This window comes from Lynx rufus, unplaced genomic scaffold (genome assembly GCF_022079265.1).
Source record: "Lynx rufus isolate CCGP_SWC_20201006 ecotype Redwood Valley unplaced genomic scaffold, mLynRuf1.p SCAF_28, whole genome shotgun sequence".
Lineage (NCBI taxonomy): Eukaryota > Metazoa > Chordata > Mammalia > Carnivora > Felidae > Lynx > Lynx rufus.
Window position 1 is genome coordinate 11545683 of NW_025814843.1, and position 18287 is coordinate 11563969.

General features: G+C 60.5%; 1 protein-coding gene across 3 annotated transcripts; it reads right to left on the minus strand.

Moving 5' to 3' along the window:
• Positions 1–1793: 1793 nt before the first annotated feature.
• On the minus strand, positions 1794–17819 carry DHX33 (DEAH-box helicase 33). Of its 3 annotated transcripts, none has more exons than XM_047089691.1 (12): positions 17504–17819; positions 15276–15436; positions 14411–14638; positions 14108–14278; positions 11881–12066; positions 11191–11302; positions 10061–10220; positions 9868–9956; positions 8862–8989; positions 8239–8442; positions 6534–6620; positions 1794–3294 (listed from the first exon to the last, which is right to left on the minus strand). In XM_047089691.1, the coding sequence occupies exons 1-12, from the start codon at positions 17763–17765 to the stop codon at positions 2986–2988; spliced, it is 2097 nt and encodes a 698-aa protein (XP_046945647.1). In that variant the 5' UTR covers positions 17766–17819; the 3' UTR covers positions 1794–2985. The 3 variants fall into 3 exon arrangements, with proteins under 3 accessions (XP_046945647.1, XP_046945646.1, XP_046945648.1); XM_047089690.1 differs by lacking the exon at positions 1794–3294 and adding an exon at positions 4451–6050; XM_047089692.1 differs by lacking the exon at positions 1794–3294 and having other exon boundaries at positions 6534–7967.
• Between the last annotated feature and the right edge of the window lie 468 nt (positions 17820–18287).

Consider the following 18287-nt stretch of genomic DNA (forward strand, 5'->3'; position numbering starts at 1 on the left):
CGCCTGGGAGCTCGGGCGGTTCAAGTTTATGCCCTATGCCCGCACAACCTCATGCCTCCCTCTACCTGCAGTGACAAGGCTCCCCTCGCTGGACCCCAAATGAAAAGAACCCGCTCACCTCTGCGCGGGGAGTCCCGGCTTTGGAGGTTCTTCCCCTCCGTCTCTGAGTCGCCCAGATCAAGTTTCCCGTGTGACCACCGCTCCTGGCGTATAGTCTCTGCCTGTAACTCGTGTTAGACGGAGCAGGATCTGGACTCGGGTCCCCTGAACCCCGACCCCGAGGAAGGGGGAAAGAGCTAAGACTTTATGCCTGTAGCACATGTTGCAGGAAGGTGGAGGGAGGATGCCGACTTCAGGACCTCACCAAAGCAGTCTGTGCCGAGGAGGACCCAGCTCTGCCCTCTCGCTGACTCCCTCCCTCACCCCTCCCTCACCTGAATACGAAAATTTACCCCGGGGGGTGGACATTTAATGTGTTAGCCACCTTCAAGTGCACCAGTGCTAATAAATCTCCACCTGTGTTCAGACGGCATCCCTTTCCCCACCTGAACTCTTTTTAATGTTTATTTATTTTTGAAGGAGAGAGAGACAGAGAGAGAGAACACAAGCAGGGGAGGGGCAGAGGGAGAGGGAGACCCAGAATCAGAAGCAGCTCCAGGCTCGGAGCTGTCAGCCCAGAGCCCGACGCGGGGCTCGAACTCGCAAGCCGTGAGATCGTGACCTGAGCCGAAGTCGGACGCTCAACCGACTGAACCCCCCAGGCGCCCTGAGACCAACGGTTACATATATTCTGAGCGGCAGGGAGAGGAGACCCAAGAACCAGCCGCACACAGTGCAGCACGTACAGGAGTCCTCGGCACCTGCAAACGGGAGCATCACACACAAGAGCGGTTTCTGTCGCGCTGAGAACAAGCTTGAAAATCCAACAGAAACCTGAACAAAGCTGGGTTTTTTCCCGCAAGTTGGAACACTCGACTCAAACCCTAACCAAACCCTTGCTTGCCCACAGGTGTGGCGTCCCCTCGCACGCGGAAGGGACCCCACCTCACACGCACGCACGCGGTTCCGGACGGCGGGAGTGAGCGGATCGGGGCGCCCCGGCACGTCACCAGCGTCCCCCCAGGGCAGGAACTCTGCACAGGCGGCGGAGAGGCCGCGCAGAGTCAGGCTGTCATCCGGGACCGCGGGTCTGCGGCTCCTCCCGGCGGGACTCCGGGCCGCCCTGCCCGCTGCTCCCCCGAGACCCCGGGAGGCGGACGTGCGTTTACGTGCAGCTGCTCTGGGAGCTGGTGACCCGTCCAGACAGAGATCTCACGGCGTGGAGAGGAGGGGTCTCCCCTCAGAGGTTCTACCAAGCGAACGGGAGCTCACGACTGTATCTGCGACATCGTTGCGAGACATGTCACTTTCTTAAGAAAGCACTGGGTCCCCTGTAAATGGCCGTGTATTTCTTTGTAGTAACATGTAGTCAGAATCGGTTCTCCAATCTGATTCAATCCCCGAGCAGCGGGATTAAAAATTAACTGTTTTAAAACCCCGATAAAAAAAAACTACAGTATTAAAACTCTACCAGAATGCTCTGGTGATAAAGGTATTTCTGTATGGAAACATTAAAGCTTTTTGGAAGCTACTGACCCCTGACTCCTGCCCAGAACACAATCCACATTTCTGGGAAGTGTTCTGGTACTTGCACCGGGACTAAATTATTGCAGGTTAAGCTTCCCTTGCCCCAGAGAACACTCTAGACCGAATTCGCCGAACAAATTCTGAGGAACATAATCACCCACTCCCAATTTTTTTTTTACCAACATGATTCATGTTTTATTAAAAATACAATTTTTTTCTTTTACCAAGTCAGGCTGAACATCCCAGGCCTCTATTAAGAAGTGAGAAAAATACACTTAAAATTTTTTCTGAAAAACTCGTCAGAAAGTCAGTAACCGTAAAGAACAAGTCAGTCAGGGGAAGGCCGACTAGAAGTCTAAGAATTCAGTAAAATGGGGCATCTCGGACCTGTGGGACCCTATCTGGCCCGCACGTCGCTATTTCTAACGGATGTCCGTCCAGGTACCCGACGGCCCTCACGCTGACCCAACACGCGGGCGCTCGGGCTCGGCCGGCGCCGGAAGGACAGACGGAAGGACGGACGGGTGAGGCCGGAGAGCGCCAGCAGGACGGTCTGGGAGAAGGGCCCCTGGGCCCAGAGCAGACTCACCACAGCTGCTGAAGCGTCTCTCGGGCGGTGTGGCCCCTGCCTAGAAACCGCACGGCCCGCTGCGCGAGGAACGACCGAAACCCCACGCATCCCGGTTGAGAATGAAGCACGACAGAAAGGCTAACTCGGCCTCCTTAGGGCAAAACACCATCTGGGGAAAGATTACTTGCTTCCCATAATGAAACGGCCAAGGGCAACCTTTGGCGTCTTTTCCCTTCTCACGACACGGGGCAGGGAGGAGACTGTGGAGACCCTGCAAGTCCCCCCTCACCCCCGGGGATGAGGCTCATGAGGGGAGGCGAGCCCAGGAGAGAAGACTGGCCCAACTGGCATTTCCCTCCTCCAGCTTCTACGGGAGTTACAGACAGACGACAGGACAGCTGGGGTCCCTTCCAGAAAGTCCTCTCAGTCACCAGGACCCCGGGGACTCTGGACTCAAGTACGTCAGGAGAAAGCGGTCCGCCGGGCGTGACGGCTCATCGCGGGCCAGGTGGGGACCTGGGCACTCCCCTTCCACGCTCCCCAAACCCGAGCCTGTCAGCACCGCTCTGATCACCCCACGTGGCGGATGAGGAATGAGGCTCGCGGTCACCCAGAGCCACAGAGCAGCCACCGAACGCGGGGCCGAGGTTCCCACCGCGCGCCCGCGGTTCCGTGTCAGCGCTTGGGACAAACACGCTTCGAGCTCCTGGCGGTGGGGCCGGCCGCCCCGGGCCCCCCGCCCCCCTCGCCCCGGTCCCGGTGGGTCGCGGGCCCGCGGGCGCCGCGGCTCAGTCTCGGGCGGCCCTCAGCTTCCTCCGGAAGTAGTCGGGGGCGGCCTCGTACAGCCAGTCCGCGTCCACCACGCACAGGCCCCGCATGTAGCACCTGTTGGTGTAGAGCAGCTCCGTGTACACGACGCAGGCCGGCCGGCAGTGGAAGAGGACGGACGAGGGGTGGACGGCCACCGGCTGGTGCGTGTCCGTGGTCGCGTAGGTGCCGTCGGGCTGCAGCTCGGCGGTGCTCATGAACAGACTGTGGGCCAGGCAGCGGCGGATGCTCTCCACGTCCCCGCGGGAGGACACCATGGGCATCGACATCTGTCTCGGGAGGAGGAAACAGAAAGACCGGCCCGCGGTCAGGCGCACATGCGGCCCGCACGCCAGCCCGGCAGAGCGAGCACTGGCGGGCAAGGCCCCAACCTCTGCCGCCTGGGGCATCGCGGGGCCGGAGGAGAGCGGCCACCGGGAAGCACACGGGCCACCAGCGCTCAGACGGGCCGGGGGACCTGGGGGGAGGGGCTGGCCCTCTCACCCCCAGCGCGTAGGGGCTTCCTCACTCGCCTTCCTTCCCTGGAGCAGGGCTCCGGCCCCGCCTCCTGCACCCAGCCTCCCGGCACCAGGATCCCTGCCCCTCCCCCCCTGCTCCCGAGGGAAGTCCGGGCCTCCGTCAACCTGCACGCGCCCCGGGGAAGGTCACGGCGCCTTACACCCCAGGCCGCAGTCGACCAGACCGCGGGTGGACACCTGCCTGACCCTGCAGTGCCGGCTCCGGTGTTCCAGGCACGGGGGGATGGGGAGGGATCTTCTGGGACGGGGAGGGATGGGAAGGGCAGGAAACCTGTCCGCTCTGCGGCTGCTCCCGTGAGCCGAGGCAGGAGGCAGGAAGCAGGGGGAAGAGGGGCGTGCAGACAGAGGCCAACTAGGGGACGAGCACCCGGAACGTTCCTGGCTCCTGGCAGCGTCCTCTGCTTCCGGCTTCCTTCCTGTCCCTCTGGGGCTCGACTGTGTCCATAGGCTCCCACAGAAACCGTTCTATCCCCACTTGTCCCTTTAAGATGGCTCGAGGGGTGGGTCGCCTGGGTGGCTCAGTCGGTTGAGCGTCCGACTTCGGCTCAGGTCATGATCTCACGGATCAGTCTGTGAGTTCCAGCCCCGCGTCGGGCTCTGGGCTGACAGCTCAGAGCCCGGAGCCTGCTTCGGACTCTGTGTCTCCCTCTCTCTACCCCTCCCCTGCTCATGCTCTGTCTCTCTCTGTCTCAGAAATAAACAAACATTAAAAAAATATTTTCTTTAGGGGCGCCTGGGTGGCGCAGTCGGTTAAGCGTCCGACTTCAGCCAGGTCACGATCTCGCGGTCCGGGAGTTCGAGCCCCGCGTCGGGCTCTGGGCTGATGGCTCGGAGCCTGGAGCCTGTTTCCGATTCTGTGTCTCCCTCTCTCTCTGCCCCTCCCCCGTTCATGCTCTGTCTCTGTCTGTCCCAAAAATAAATAAAAACGTTGAAAAAAAAAATTAAAAAAAAAATATTTTCTTTAAAACAAAGATGGCTCGAGGGGTTGGTTTTTTGCAAACTGCTGATCCCCGCCTGACGAGACCTTCTTTCTCTCCTCCGTGGGGACACGGTCAGCTGTCACCACCTCCAGGGAGCCCCCGAGTCCTGCAGCTAGCCGTGGTCTCCCCTTCCAGGCGGCCCGCTCTGGCGCCCACCGGCTGTGATTCAGGGCAAATGCCTTCACTTCTTGAGGCTCTGGTTCGTCATTTGTAAAACAGGAATAACACAGAACCTCATCGGGGCGGGATGAGGATTTCAAACGAGCAAATGAGTGAAAAGGACTTAGAACGGTGCCTCAGTGAGCGCTTCACAGACCACAGCCGCACCGTTACCGCCGCCAGATCTGCCCTCTGGATTGTTCCCTGAGAGGAGGAGCGTGAGGCCCATTTGCAAAGCCCAGGACCCCGACCGACGCCTGGCACGGAGGCACCACCGGCCGCTGACGCGCCCTCAGTTCAGGACGAGGGGCCGCCAGTGACGCCTCCGCTGCCGGTGACGACAGGGAGAACCCGGGGAGCCACGGGACGGGACGGCCTGGCAGGACGACTGCTCAGGAACAAGAGGGCCCGGGAAACCACGTGAGATACGGAACACGGCAATCACGACGAGAAATCACCTAACTGCCAGCGACGGGCGATGGTACCAGACGCGGGCCTGGGCACGGGGGCGGGGGGCACAGCGGCCCCCTGGAAACGCGCGGACACGGCCTACACTGAGGGGCCGTCTCGGAAGAGGCAGGGACTTCCGCCACGGAGTTCGTGACCGCTCGACCACGGGAGCGACCACGGGAGCAGCCGACGTAAACCACTCGCCTTCTGCGGGAAGACGCAGAGTGTCCTACAGCCGTCGGTGTGCGCGTGAAAGGACTCGGAAGCCACACGGGCTCCGAGGGGGAGCACAAGCTAAGAGCACACTTGGGGGGTGCGACCTCAGTGGCGAAATGCGTGGGACGCGGGGACATGGTCACCACCGCTGCTGTAAACCCGAAAATGGTGGAACGCGTGCGCCAGCCGCACTGAAAAACGACCTTGGGGGGTGATGTGGCTGGTGTCTCGCAACCTAGATCCCACCCGGAGGTTCATTCCGTGCATGAAGCACGGATATGTGACTAAGAAGATGGTCACCGGCACTTGGGCGAGTGTCACACGGGGCCTGCTTCCCTACGATGCGGGGCGTACGATGGACGGCCACGAGGTCACCGGAAAGGGCGGTGAGACGCAGGTCCACAGGCACCAAGACACCCAGACACACGGCGTGTGCAAGGACACGCCGAGGGAAAAGTTGCAAAACAAAACTTGTACTGTTTCTTTAAAAAAGAAAACCGTGTGCGTGTGCGTACGTGTATGTGCACACACAGTGAGGGAGACAAACACACAAAAACATACGTGTGCAGGAAAAGACTGGAAGGATCTACGCCAGACTGCTAACCCTGGTCTGTCTTTGGAAGGGCAGGAGGTGGGAGAAGTTGTTTCAGCCCGTCTGTGCCACTGTTTTCCGCGCTGTATCGACTTGTAACAAGAAGTAATCTGAACAAAGTAACAAAGATATTCCCACCAAAAAAGTAAATCTCAGAATTGAAAAATAATTTTAAAGTTTATAAGAGCAGAGGGGCGCCTGGGTGCCTCAGTCTGTTAAGCGTCAGACTCTCGGTTTTGGCTCAGGTCACGATCTCATGGTTTGTGAGTTCGAGCCCTGCATCAGGGTCTGTGCTGACAGTGTGGAGCCTGCTTGACATTCCCTCCCTCCCCGTCTCTCTGCCCCTCCATTCAAAATAAATAAACAGAAAACCAAAACAACAACAAAAAAAACCAAAACAAAAAACGAGGCTGCAGAAAACAGACAGAAATGGTGATAGGTCGAACTGTGCATAATATTTACTTCCTTCCTTATTTTTACATTTCCCTACGATGAGGCTTTCTCTCGTAACCATTAGCAACGAGCAATTTGAAACTTCCCGCCTGGAAACAAGGGACAGGTTAGAGCCCCAGAGGCGCCAGGAGGAGAGGTACCTTCAGGCAGATGTCCCTCAGCTGTGCTCGGACTTCGCCTGCCAGCATCACGTTCTTGCTGTTGACAAAATTTTCTTTGCACCAATCCTGAACAGGAGAGAGAGAGAGAGAGAGACGTCACAACCCTCACGCTTCTGCTGAGGGAAAAACGCGACAGGACCCGGAGAACGGCTGAATTCAGAGGGAGGACTTCAGTCAGCAAAAAACAGTATAGGAAAATAGGAAAATAACTTTATACCAAAAAGCATGAACCGTAAGGGCAAACAGTAACACCTCAGAGTTAAACTAAAACTGCCTCACGTGGGGGCGCCTGGCTGGCTCAGTGGGTGCAGTGCGCGACTCTCCTCCGTGGGGTCGTGAGCTCGAGCCCCATTTGAGCCCCACGCTGGGTGTAGAGATGATTGACAAAAATGAAACTTAGAAAAAAAGTCTCCTTGTGTCAGGTCACCATAAAAAAGCCAGACCGGGGTGTTCGAATCACCACAGCCAACAAAGGATAAATCACCTCCAGAAAATGACCAAGAACCTGGCAGAAAAATGGGCAGAAAAGCCGACACACAGAAGAGTTCGTTCAAACGTCCAATCATCTTCTGCAAGGACGCCGTCCGCCGAGGAATCGCGGCGAAGTAACGCAGACGCGATTCCGTCTCCATCGACCAGGAGTCAGGACGGCGAAGCGGGGGCTCGTGTCCACGGCCGCGGGCGGGTGACCAGGGGGGACGGGCCGCGGGGAGACGCGGCGCTCACGGTGTGGCACGTGGGGGCTCCGAAGCGAAAGCACACGGTCGTGTGGGACACGGGCCGACGTCAGGACGGCAGTGGCAAGACGGAAGGACGGGACAGCGTTTTCCGTCCTTAAACATAAACTGAGGCAACCACAGCAAGACGTGTGCAACTCCTAGACCTGAGAGGGGCCGTTCAGAAGGGACCGCGCCCCGACACGGACGGAGTCAGGGCGCGCACACGGGCACCACACGGGTCTCTCTGAGGGACGGAAGGACGGACCCGAGCGTCTCCGGAGGCGCGCATCATGCCGCCTCGCTCGTGGACAAGGCTCACGTTAGCGCTCGGGTTCGCTAGCGAGGGAAACACAACAGGATTTCTGCTTTGATGGAAAAGGGCGAAAGGAAACAGCTCCGCGTCTGCTCTGCGGGGGCCCCTAGGAGGCAGCGCGCCCGCGCCCGCACCGCCAAGCTCCCGGCCCTGGAGCTCCGCCAGTATCCGTTAGCAACACGTGACCTCACGTATCAGGAAAGCCCCAGAGAGGCTACTGTTGGGGTCTGGGAACCCACAAGAAAGTTCCACATAAAGCAACGGCTGCTTCTTCGCTTTGCGCCCCTTCGGCTCAGGAAACGTTTCACAGGACGCGCTACTTTCAGGTCTCGGAGAAGATCCAGAAGGGCGCTCCCGTCCTGTCGGAGGAACCGACAAAGCCTACGAGCAAGAGCCGCCGTGAGCAAAGTCAGGGGCGGGCGGGGAAGACGCGTTTGTGGCTAGGAAGCGCGGTCACCAAACACGGGAACATGCCCCCTCGGAGCACCAGTTCAACAGAAGCAGGACGGAGGCCTGGCGACCCCCGCGCGCAGGCGCGTCGGCACCGGCTCCGTCCTCGCGGCTCCGTGGGAGATCCTGCCAGCGAGGAAGGATCTCGTGCTCCGATCTCGACGCGGGAGGGAGGCGGGTTCGGGGGAGACGCGAGACTGACCTTGTTCCCGCCGGCGCTTCTGAAGGCCCGGTAGACGTTGAGCAAGGTGACGTGGTCGCCCTCGCTGGACACGAACTTCCTGCGGACGGCCTGCACCTCATCCCGCCGGGAGGGAGGGTTGCACAGGACGCTGTCCACGGACAGCAGGGACACGATGGTCAGCATCTCCTCCGTGCAGTGGAACTTGGGGGACAGGAGGATGGCCTGCACGTCGAAGGCACACACGCTGTGAGGCACGGTCTCCCCGGCATCCGAACACGGTTTTTGCGCGCGTGCACGCACGCACACGCGCGCGCACACACACACACACACACACACGCTCGCGCACTTCCCTTCCGAGGCCTCGCGGGGCACATGCTGCCCGAACCAGGCCTACCTATGTTCGCGTCACCGCACGTTTTCGTAGAGCCCGTGACTGCCCTCCCGTGGATTCCCACGTTCCTGATGGGGGGGGCCCGTGCTTATGCGGTTTGAATGCGTGTTCAAACACAGAACGGGAATCCGCGTCACGCACGAAGTACGGTGTGCGGATTAAGCCAGGGGCACCGCGGTGAGCCCTCTGCTGTGCGAGGGCCGGCGTGCAGCGTCGCGAAGGGGGACCGAGGCCGGTGGGGGCGACTCACTTTGGCGAACCTGGGCTCTAAAGGGAAAGCTGCCATCTTCCTTCCGAGCGGAGTCAGGGTGAGCTGCTCGTCCTTCCGCTCCAGGGCTCCCAGCAGCTCCAGCTGTGCCACGGCCGCCTGAATGTGGTCTGCAGACGGAGACAGAAGACGGAGCGACACGTCGCAAAGACGAAGACTTCTGAGGGCGCCACGTCAAGCCGCAGCATCGATCACAGCCGCCACTGTCCCCAGGGCTAGGCCGCTAACGACATCGCTGCCTTCTACAGTAATGGCCTGTATTCGGTAAGATGTGTGTCACCTTTAAACCCAGCTACGTCACACGCACGAATCCCGCCCACAGGTACACTCGTATGTGGTACAGGGACCGGTCTCTCCAGAAGTAGAGACTCCCAGGAGCACCTGAGGGGCTCAGTGGGTTAAGCGTCCGACTTGGGCTCAGGTCATGATCTCGCGGTTCATGAGTTCGAGCCCCGCGTCGGGCTCTGGGCTGACGGCTCAGAGCCTGGAGCCTGCTTTGGACTCTGTCTCTCTCTCTCTCTCTGCCCCTCCCCTGCGTGTGCTGTCTCTCAAAAATAAGTAAACGTTAAAAAACAAACAAAACCAAAGAAAAAGCAAGAAGGGGACGAAAGAAGAGTGGGAAACTGGCTCTTGAAGACAGCCAGCAGCCAAAGCCACCGTCTGCAAGAACCCCAGTGAGCTCCCTCCCTGCAGGGGGACCGCCGACAGAGGCCAGGAACCCATCAAATTCTAGTCCAGAGCAAAGAACCTTTCCGGCCCTTCCGCCGGCCCTTCGGGCGGCCTTGGGAGCCGCTGCTGCTCCCGGGACCCCCCACCGTGTGGGACCCCCGCGAGGACGGCTCCCGGGAGAATCTGTACCCTCGCGATCCGCGGGCGCCCCTCCGACAGCTGGTGCTGCCATGCGACCAAACGAAAGTAAACAGAGAGCCCCCCGATGCTTCCTGGCGAGTCTAATGTTTGTTGTAGGGCCACGCGGACGACCGCCTACCTGGAGAGGGCTTGGACATGAAGTCGAAGGTGAGCACGTCGGGGACTTTCATTGCCAGGAGCTGCAGCATCACGCCGGCCAGGTTACACCTGCGAGGAGGGAGACGCAGGTGGCCCCCGGGCTCCGGCCGGCTCCCCCAGCCGGGGGGGGGGGGATGCGGGACGGCGGCAGGGCGGGAGCGCCGGGGGCCCACCTCTGGATCTCTGGCACGGTCATCTTGTCAAACTTCTCGAACTCATCCTCCGTGTACAGCCGGTAACAGACGCCACTGTCCTCCCTGCCGGCCCGGCCCGTGCGCTGCCAGGCCTGGGTCTTTGACACGCGCTGCACGGCCAGCACCTCCAGGCCGCCGTCTGCGGGGAGAACGGCCGCGTCAGAGCCACGTTCAGCGCGCGAACCCACCGTTCCTGCGGCGCTCCTCAGGACGCCGCACCGGGGGTCCTCCCTGCCACGCGAGAGTCCGGAAAAGTCCCGGCTGCACTGGAGAGCGAACCCAGACTGCTCAGCCGTCGGCAGCGCAAGGCGTGTTGCTGAAACGGCAGACGGCCGCGTGCGTGCTGCAGGGGCCGGGACCGCAGCCCCAGGCTCCGGCTGAGGCCACGGACTGAGGCTTTCCCGGGACCCGGGAAACGAGGGTGGCCGGTCACCCTCCCAACCAATGCCTGGGGACCGGATACGCCCGGTCCTTTGTGCAGTGCGCCCCCTCCCCCCACCCGGCCCCAGCTCTGCTCTAAGAGGGAGGCGATGTGATGGTGTCACTCCCAGAGCAGACGTGACGAATGTCCTGATTAAGGTGTGCCCTATGCCAGGCCTGGGGGACGGGTCCTTCCACACGCCACCCCTAAGAACACGTGTGTGAAGGTCCGCGCCCTCGGATGCTCAGCAGCGCGTTTCGATCAGGCTTTTGGGAGCGATCGCTTCCGTTGCCTCTAATCCTCTGTGGACTGAAGCAAGGTCGAGAGCAGACGGGACCTGGACCTCAGGCCGGCTTGCACTGCACACGCTTGGGGATCAGCTAGTGCCTCCCCGGCCCAGGGAGGCCTCCTTCCTAGGAAGCCGGAGCCCAGACGTCCCTCCCAACAAAGGTCCTGCTGCGGGGTCGGGTCACGCCCGGCCACTCCTCTCAACCTGGCAGGACCTGGGCTCCCGTCCTGCCCTGCCTCGCCCTCGCTGCTGCCGCAGGGCCCCTTCCTGGGGCACAGGCTCCCTCGTGCCGCGTGCCCCCAACCCCGTCGACGGTGGCGAGTCTCGGCACAAGGCGCTCTCTGGGAGAAGCCGGGGGGCTCACTGCGGGGAAGGGGCGCCCGCGGGCTAGCTTCTCACCGGGATTATACCTCTTTGCTTTAACCATGCCCGTGTCGACTACGTATTTTATTCCCGGGATGGTTATGGAGGTTTCGGCAATGTTGGTGGAAATGATCACTTTGCGACAGCCCTGAAAAGAAGGAGAAACCAGAAAAGGCGTGTGGTGCACACGGGGTTCACAAGCTTTAGAGCATGCTCCTCACCATCAACCTCCACGGTCCAGCCACAATCAAGAACCGACGGCGTCATTGTTGACGAGTAACCGCTACAGAAGGGGGAGGAAAAGCTCATCCCGAGGGGACGAGACGCAGCGGACCAGGCGGGGGTGGGCTGGACCCCTGGCCCCGGCGGGGACGTCCCGTGTGCTCCCCGCCTCTGGGGGCTGCCGCGTTTATGGCAGAATGGGAGCGCCACCTACCTCGTCAGTTCTGCAGTGGGTGAGGCCGTGTGCGCGGGGCGCACGCGGGGTGTGGGTGGAGCGTATGCAGGGTGCACACAGGGCATACGTGGGACCCACGTGGGGTGCGCGCAGTGCCCGGCATGGCACCCGGTGCCCAATGTCGTGGGCGAACGAGGCCGGTCCGTGTCGGACTTAGGGGGTGCTGCCGTTCACGTTCCGGCCCTGCCCCCGCCCGCACCCGACAACGGTCTCCCTGCTCGTACGTCGGCGTGGGACCCGCCTGGGGCCCAGGACGGCGGCGCCCTCACCTTCGGGGCTCCCTGGAAGACGCGGAGCTGCTGGGCGTAGGGCAGGGAGGCGTACAGAGGCAGGACCAGCAGGGAGGGGCAGCCGTCCGGGAGGTGCCTGGCGATGTCTCGGCAGATCTTGCTCGTGGCTTCGATCTCCTCCTGGCCGGTGAGGAACACCAGGATGTCCTGAGAGGGGGGGGCCTCCTGCGGAAGGGGAAGCGCGGGATTACCAGGTGCCGACAAAAGCACAGCCCCGGGGAGCAGGAGAGGGGTCACCGATGAAGCTCCCGGGGTTATCTTGTTAACGTGGACAACATGTAAATGAGCCCGGACGTGGGGGTCTCCCCTGGGAGGGTGGCCCCACCAGCAATGCACGAAGCCAGGACGGCGGTGAGTGTGTTCAAAAGCTGGCTGAGGCAACACCGGAGGAAGGTCAGCAGATGGCAAGGTGACAGGACAGTACCACGAAGGGCACGAGCCGGCCAAGAAACCTGCAGAAGCCTCCCTTCCTCCCCTGGAGCCGACCAGACGGAAGCCACCTTGGGGAAACCGTGGCGGTGGGAACGGCCAGAAGCAGTCGCGCTGGAAGAGGAGCGCTCACTGAATGATGCCGCCAAAAGCACGGTCGCACAGCCGAACGATGCCGCACGCGGGCAAGCGCCTGAGACCCCGGACCTAACGGGCTGTCACCTCTGCAAGGTCAGCAGCGTCCAGGAGTTAACGACACAGTCCTGCACACGATCCTTCCTGCAAGTCTGTTCAGGTGTCTTAATCAGCAAGATGCTTACGTGACGAGATAGCTGAAAACGCTGAACTGTGCTAAATACACGTGCGCACGTGTGTGTCTGTATGCGAAAACGTGTGTACGTTTACGGGTGTGTGCACGTGGCTTTTACAGCCCGGTACTAACGGGACAGATGTTCACAAGTACACACAACGGGACAAATCTCAGACAGTCACAACCTCATCCGTGGGACTCATCGAAGCCACCATGGAGCCCGAACACATCTGCAGCCACCACTCAGGACCCATCCTCACCGAGCTTGCTTTTTGGCAGGTGGACGCCTTCCTTGATCTAAAGGACAGTGAAGCGGTAAGCCCAGAGCAACAAAGGCAGCAGAGGAGAAAAGGGACCAGAAGCTTCGACCTGTTCTGAAAGGCGAAGGAGACGGGGAGCGAACGGCGCGCTGGACGGAGGCGCTCCAGCCGGGGAGCGGTCTGAAGGGTCCGCGGCCACCGGAGATGGGCCCGTCTCCCCGGAGAAGAAAGGCCCAGGACGCGGCAGCGAGGCAGAGGCGGGTCAGGGGAGGTGGAACCGAGGGTGGCACGGTCGACCCCCGTGCCCTCCTCCGCCTACGAGGGAGGAGGCTGGGAAGACACGGGAGGCAAGAGTGCGGTTCGGCCCAGAGGTGTGGCCGAAGGAAGAGTCCAGACAGACGCACAGAGCAAGAGGCGGGGAGGGAGGTGTCTAAATCCTCACCTACCGCGGCAGGAAACTTAAAACACGGCAGGAGCAGCATCGGCGGGTAACACTGCAAATACCAACGTGAATCCAGGGGAAGCAGTCAGGGGACCCAAGAACGTAACCCGAGAGACGGGATCTGGAACGCGGCCGTAAAATCAGCTGCCGGTTTCACGGTCCTTACGCAGCTAGCTGCTGACTTTTTAAACTTTAAACTACACACTCGCCACTTAGATTGGAATAAAAATTAGTTTTAAAAGATTTGCCTCTGGTTTTCTCAGAAAGTTATGAGTTTTATAAGATAAACAAAAAAACGAGAGGATTTAATCACTCAAACTTCTGAGTAGGTCTTTAATAAGGTGAGAAGAAATTTTGACACGTTTCTCTAATTCGGTTTTTCTAAAAGGAAAAAAAAAGCCAAAAGCTCCAAATGGCAACCCGTTTTTGGGCAGATACCACCTTTTTCAACAACGACGTGGCCAACAGCAGAGAACGTAGCGTCTCGCTGACTTCCTCCCGCTACACGTCATGCCCTTCTCACTGGGACTTTCAATCAGTCTGCTCTGACAGGATGTTTCCTGGCTCGGCTGAGGCGTGATGCCGGCAGAGCTGAGTTATTCTTCTTTTTAGAGAAAATAAGAATTGCCATAAAAAAGAACAAGAGGCCGGACAGGCCCCTCGTCTCAACGGCACAGCTCGTGGGCTGTCCCGGTCGGTAGCTTTTCTCGTCCAGGCGGCACGGGGAGCCAGACCTCTGCGGGGCCCGCCCGCACCTGCCCGTACCTGGTGGATCTGGAAGACAGAGACGAGAGCGGCGTGCAGGTAGTCCTGCTGGGGCTGTTTGGTGTAAAACACCTGGATGGGATGCTGCCGACCCTCCAGGTAGAGGACGGGTGCCCCGCCGAAATACTGCGAGAACAGATCCACGTCCATCGTGGCGGACATCACGATCACCTGCGTCCGGGACGGAAGAGGACGGTGGGGAAGCCACACCGGGCCGGCCTTTCTGTGCCCTCCCCGTGACAGCGAGCCTCCCCGCATTGGCAAGCGGAGCGCGGGCCCCTCTGGCGAACGCACCACACCTACTTTGAGAGGCAGTCTCCCCAGCTCCTTCCTCCGCTTCTGCGCGGCCTTCACGACCCCGAAGAGCACGTCCGTGTGGACGGTCCGTTCGTGGGCTTCGTCCAAAATGACACAGCTGTACTTCCGGAGCAAGGAGTCTGAAATCGCTTCTCGCAGAAGCATGCCGTCCGTCAGGAACTTGATCCTGGTGTCCTCGGAGCTGATGTCGTCAAAGCGCACGGAATAGCCAACCTGCGTGGGGGATGGTCCCACCGTCACTCGGTGAGCACCCGCGTAACCGGCGCTGAGCAGGCACTTGTATCCTCACGGGGGACGAGGCCAACGCCGACCCTCCCCTGCTCCCTTGGGCACAGACAGACAGTGGACAGGGCACAGACAGACAGAGGACAGGTCCCTTTAGCTGCGATTAGGATACACGTTGCAAGGAACCTAAAATGAGGCTACTTCCCCAGGTACTTGATAATTTTGAGTGACGCTTCATACAGCTGGGAGAAGACTGGAAGGTTCTCAAGTGCGTGCATGCACAAGCACACACAGAGCTGACCTACACACGGTTCTGGGGCTCACTCTCAATACCCATATATACGCTGTATGTACGTATAGACACATATACGGACGAGACAGTTAATGGAGTTACTGAAGCCTGAAACACGCTCAAGGAAACAGCTATCAGACTTGCCAACAGATTCTGAAGCAAAGTGCACGTCACTGACAGCCTGTCGGCCCTGCGGTGTGTGAGGGGCTGGAGAAAGACTCGGGGACAGGCCTAAGGACTGTGGCAAGAGCGGGCCTCCCTGCACAGGAGTCTTGTCCGGAAAGCACAGCGCGGGGGAGCGGGCGGCTGTCGTTAAAGAAGGAGGTGACGTACCAGCTTCCCGAGTTCAGTTCTCTTCTCGTCCGAGACTCGAGACGCAAGAGAGATGGCGGCCACCCGGCGAGGCTGGGTCACCGCGATGACGCCCTGGCGGCCCACGCCCCCCTCGTAGAGGTACTGCGGGAGCTGAGTCGTCTTCCCAGAGCCCGTCTCCCCTGAGAGAGGAAACAAGTCTCGTTTACATGCAAACTGAAACAAATTCCACCAAAGTCGGGAGAAAAAGATAAAATACTGGAAGTTGATAGAGCTGAGAAAGCCACAGGACATCGGGCACTCGTGTGAGCTGCTGGTAGAGTGTTACGTGGGACTGCCTCTCGGAAGGCCGAATTAGGTTCGAAACATCTTTAAGATGTGCACACCCTGGACCCACAATTCCACCTGCAAGAATTAATTCTGAGGAAATAATTAAAGATGTGTGTAAAGGTATAGTTTCAGAGAGGTTTTATTCAGCTTCGCTCATGACGGCAAATAACGGGAAACAATATGTATGTTCAACTGCAATGAACTACAACCGTTACGTAAAAAAGAATAAACGAGGGGCGCCTGGGTGGCTCAGTTGGTTAAGCATCCGACTTTGGCTCAGGTCATGACCTCGCAGTTTGTGAGTTCGAGCCCCGCGCTGGGCTCTGTGCCCACAGCTCGGAGCCTGGAGCCTGCTTCAGTTCTGTGTCTCCCTTTCCCAAAAGTAAACATTAAAAAACCAAAAAGTTTAAAGAAAGATCATAAACGAGATGGACCACTGGAAGCCACACGCACTCCTACACAGCAGCCACTGCCCTTTCTTTCAGACCCCTGGCCCACACCATTAGGCAACACCTGCCGTGGCCGCGTCTCCCTTGCAAACTCCACAGGATGAGTCAGACCCGCACGCTCTCTCCCTGGGGCTGCCCCGGCGGCCTCCTCCGCACCGCCTCCCAGCACTGACCACCTTACACTGTGCAGAAGTGTCTACAAGTTTCCATCCTCCATGCCAGAAGCTCCCGGAGGGCAGAGAAGGTCCCCACCTGCCTCTTGCCCGGATCTGAGCATCCTACATGCAGCAAGCACACCTTATTTCCTGTCCGCGTGGGTTCCTTGGTCCCTAAGTAGAACCAAGAACTCAGGAAACCTGGGCATCCCTCCCTCCCTGGCCACCGCGTCTTCTACCTTAGCGCCCAAAATCCAATTATCCCCGCAGACTAAGAATTTGATTTTTCTGCTGCACTCCTTCTGCTGAACCCACCGGGCAAAACCCCAAAAGTGGACCAACGTCTCCCTGTCCATCTTTTCTGCTCCTACACCAGGCGACTGAGCATTACTAAGGTAAAATCACCCATCTGTGCAGACCGAGACATCTGTGAGCTGGCAGTGGGGCCGAGGCACGGCCGTCGATCCCTGTTCTTGTTTCCGCGGCCTCCCTCTGTCCCCATCCTCCCCCCCAGGGCCTGCCTCACGCCCCGTGGCTCCCAAGCTCAGCAGAGCTCCTGCACAAGCCAAGTCCCCCTCCCCTACACACTCTTCCCCAGCCCCACCCATGGTCACCTCCTCTCTCCAGCCCCCAGCCTGCTGGATACCTTCCTCCTATTCCAGGCCAGCCGGGCATCTAGCCCTTGTGTCCAAGTGCCCCCGCTTTGGCAGCACCCCCCCCCCCAGTCTCTGCTCTATTAGTGCCCACTTTCCATCTTCAGCCTCCCTCTCCACTGAGCGCTTCCTCTCGAATCCCTCAGCTCCCTTCCCTTTCTCCAACAGGAGCCTGCTCTCACTGCCTTTCCTCCCTCACCCCTGCTCAGCCCAGGGACAAATGAACTCCCACCCGCCACAGCTCTGCTGAAGGAGCGCTCGATGGGATCTGCGTGGTTGCTCCCTGTGTTATGGGCCCTCGCTGGGGCATCTGTTCCTCTGGCTACGCTCCCCGAGATCTTCCTCCCTCTGAAGCTCACCCTCTCGGTGCCTCCTGAGTCTCCCCTGCAGGCGGCTCCCAGGCAGCAGCCTCCCCCCCACCTCCGGGCGCCGAAGGCCCTCCCTGGGGGCCGCTTCCCACACCTGCTCGGACCCACACTCTTGCAAGCCCCAAAGTCCCCCGCGCGGCTCTCCGCCGGGCACCTCGGTCGCTGCCCCCCGGGGCTGTGTGCGCCTCCAGAGCTGGGCTTCCCCCCCCCCCACCCCGGGCCGCTCCGGGGCTGGCTCTGAGACACACGCCAGGGCACCTCGGGCCGGCCGGAGAACGAGGCGCCGCCACTCACCGATGAGGACGGCGCTGTCCAGGTTTCGGAGCTGGGCCAGCAGCTGCCCCCGCGCCTGGAAGATCGGCAGGCTCCGGCGCTGCCGCTCCACCGCCTCGGGGTAGGGGCTGGCCGCGGGCTGGGCCAGGACCGGCTGCTGCTGCCTCCGGCCGCCGCCGCCGCCGCCGCCGCCCGCGGTCAGCAGCATCACCACGCGCCCCCCGGGAGGCCCGCAGCCCGACCGGAACCTCTTGGCCGGCGGGAAGCCCGCCTCCTCCGGCATGTCGGGCGCGCGCCGTGACTGGAGGCCGAGGCCCCGGCAGGCGCCGGCCAGCGCGCACCGCCCCTTCCTGCCGGGGCTGCCGGCGACCACTGATGACCTCACGGACGCCACCGGCCTTCCGGGCGGGCCCGCGCCCCCCAGCATGCACTGGGCGCCTGGGACGGCGTGCACGCGACGGCGGGCAGAACCGGGCCCGTGGTACGACCGCGAAAGCGGCCCGGAGCGACAACAGCGAGGGGCGGCGCGTAAGGTTCCGCTCGAACTTCTCCCCACCCCCGGATTAAAGACGACGATCTTCTGGACAGTTTCGGTGTCCAGATGAGACTGTGTCCTTCCAGTGAATGCGCGTTTCCCCTTCTCTGCCTGCAGCAATCCCCGCTCTGCTTACTTTCGTAAAATCTGAGAGCAGAACGCAAACATTTGCATGATTTAGTCCTCTCCAGGTGTTACGTGGATGGTGGCCCCGGGAAGAAACCGAGCCCCCGAAATTCCTTAAAGTCTCCCAGATGTGGCCCACCTCGC

What these genes read in the sequence shown, in the direction of transcription:
- DHX33 (XM_047089690.1), bottom strand. Translation starts at nt 17,765, where the DNA reads ATGCCGGAGGAGGCGGGCTTCCCGCCGGCCAAGAGGTTCCGGTCGGGC. An exon ending in TGGGGAGACTGCCTCTCAAA is followed by an intron (nt 14,279 to 14,410) that starts GTAGGTGTGGTG and finishes TCCCGGACGCAG; the next exon opens with GTGATCGTGATGTCCGCCAC. An exon ending in CATGTCCAAGCCCTCTCCAG is followed by an intron (nt 8,990 to 9,867) that starts GTAGGCGGTCGT and finishes CTCCGTCTGCAG; the next exon opens with ACCACATTCAGGCGGCCGTG.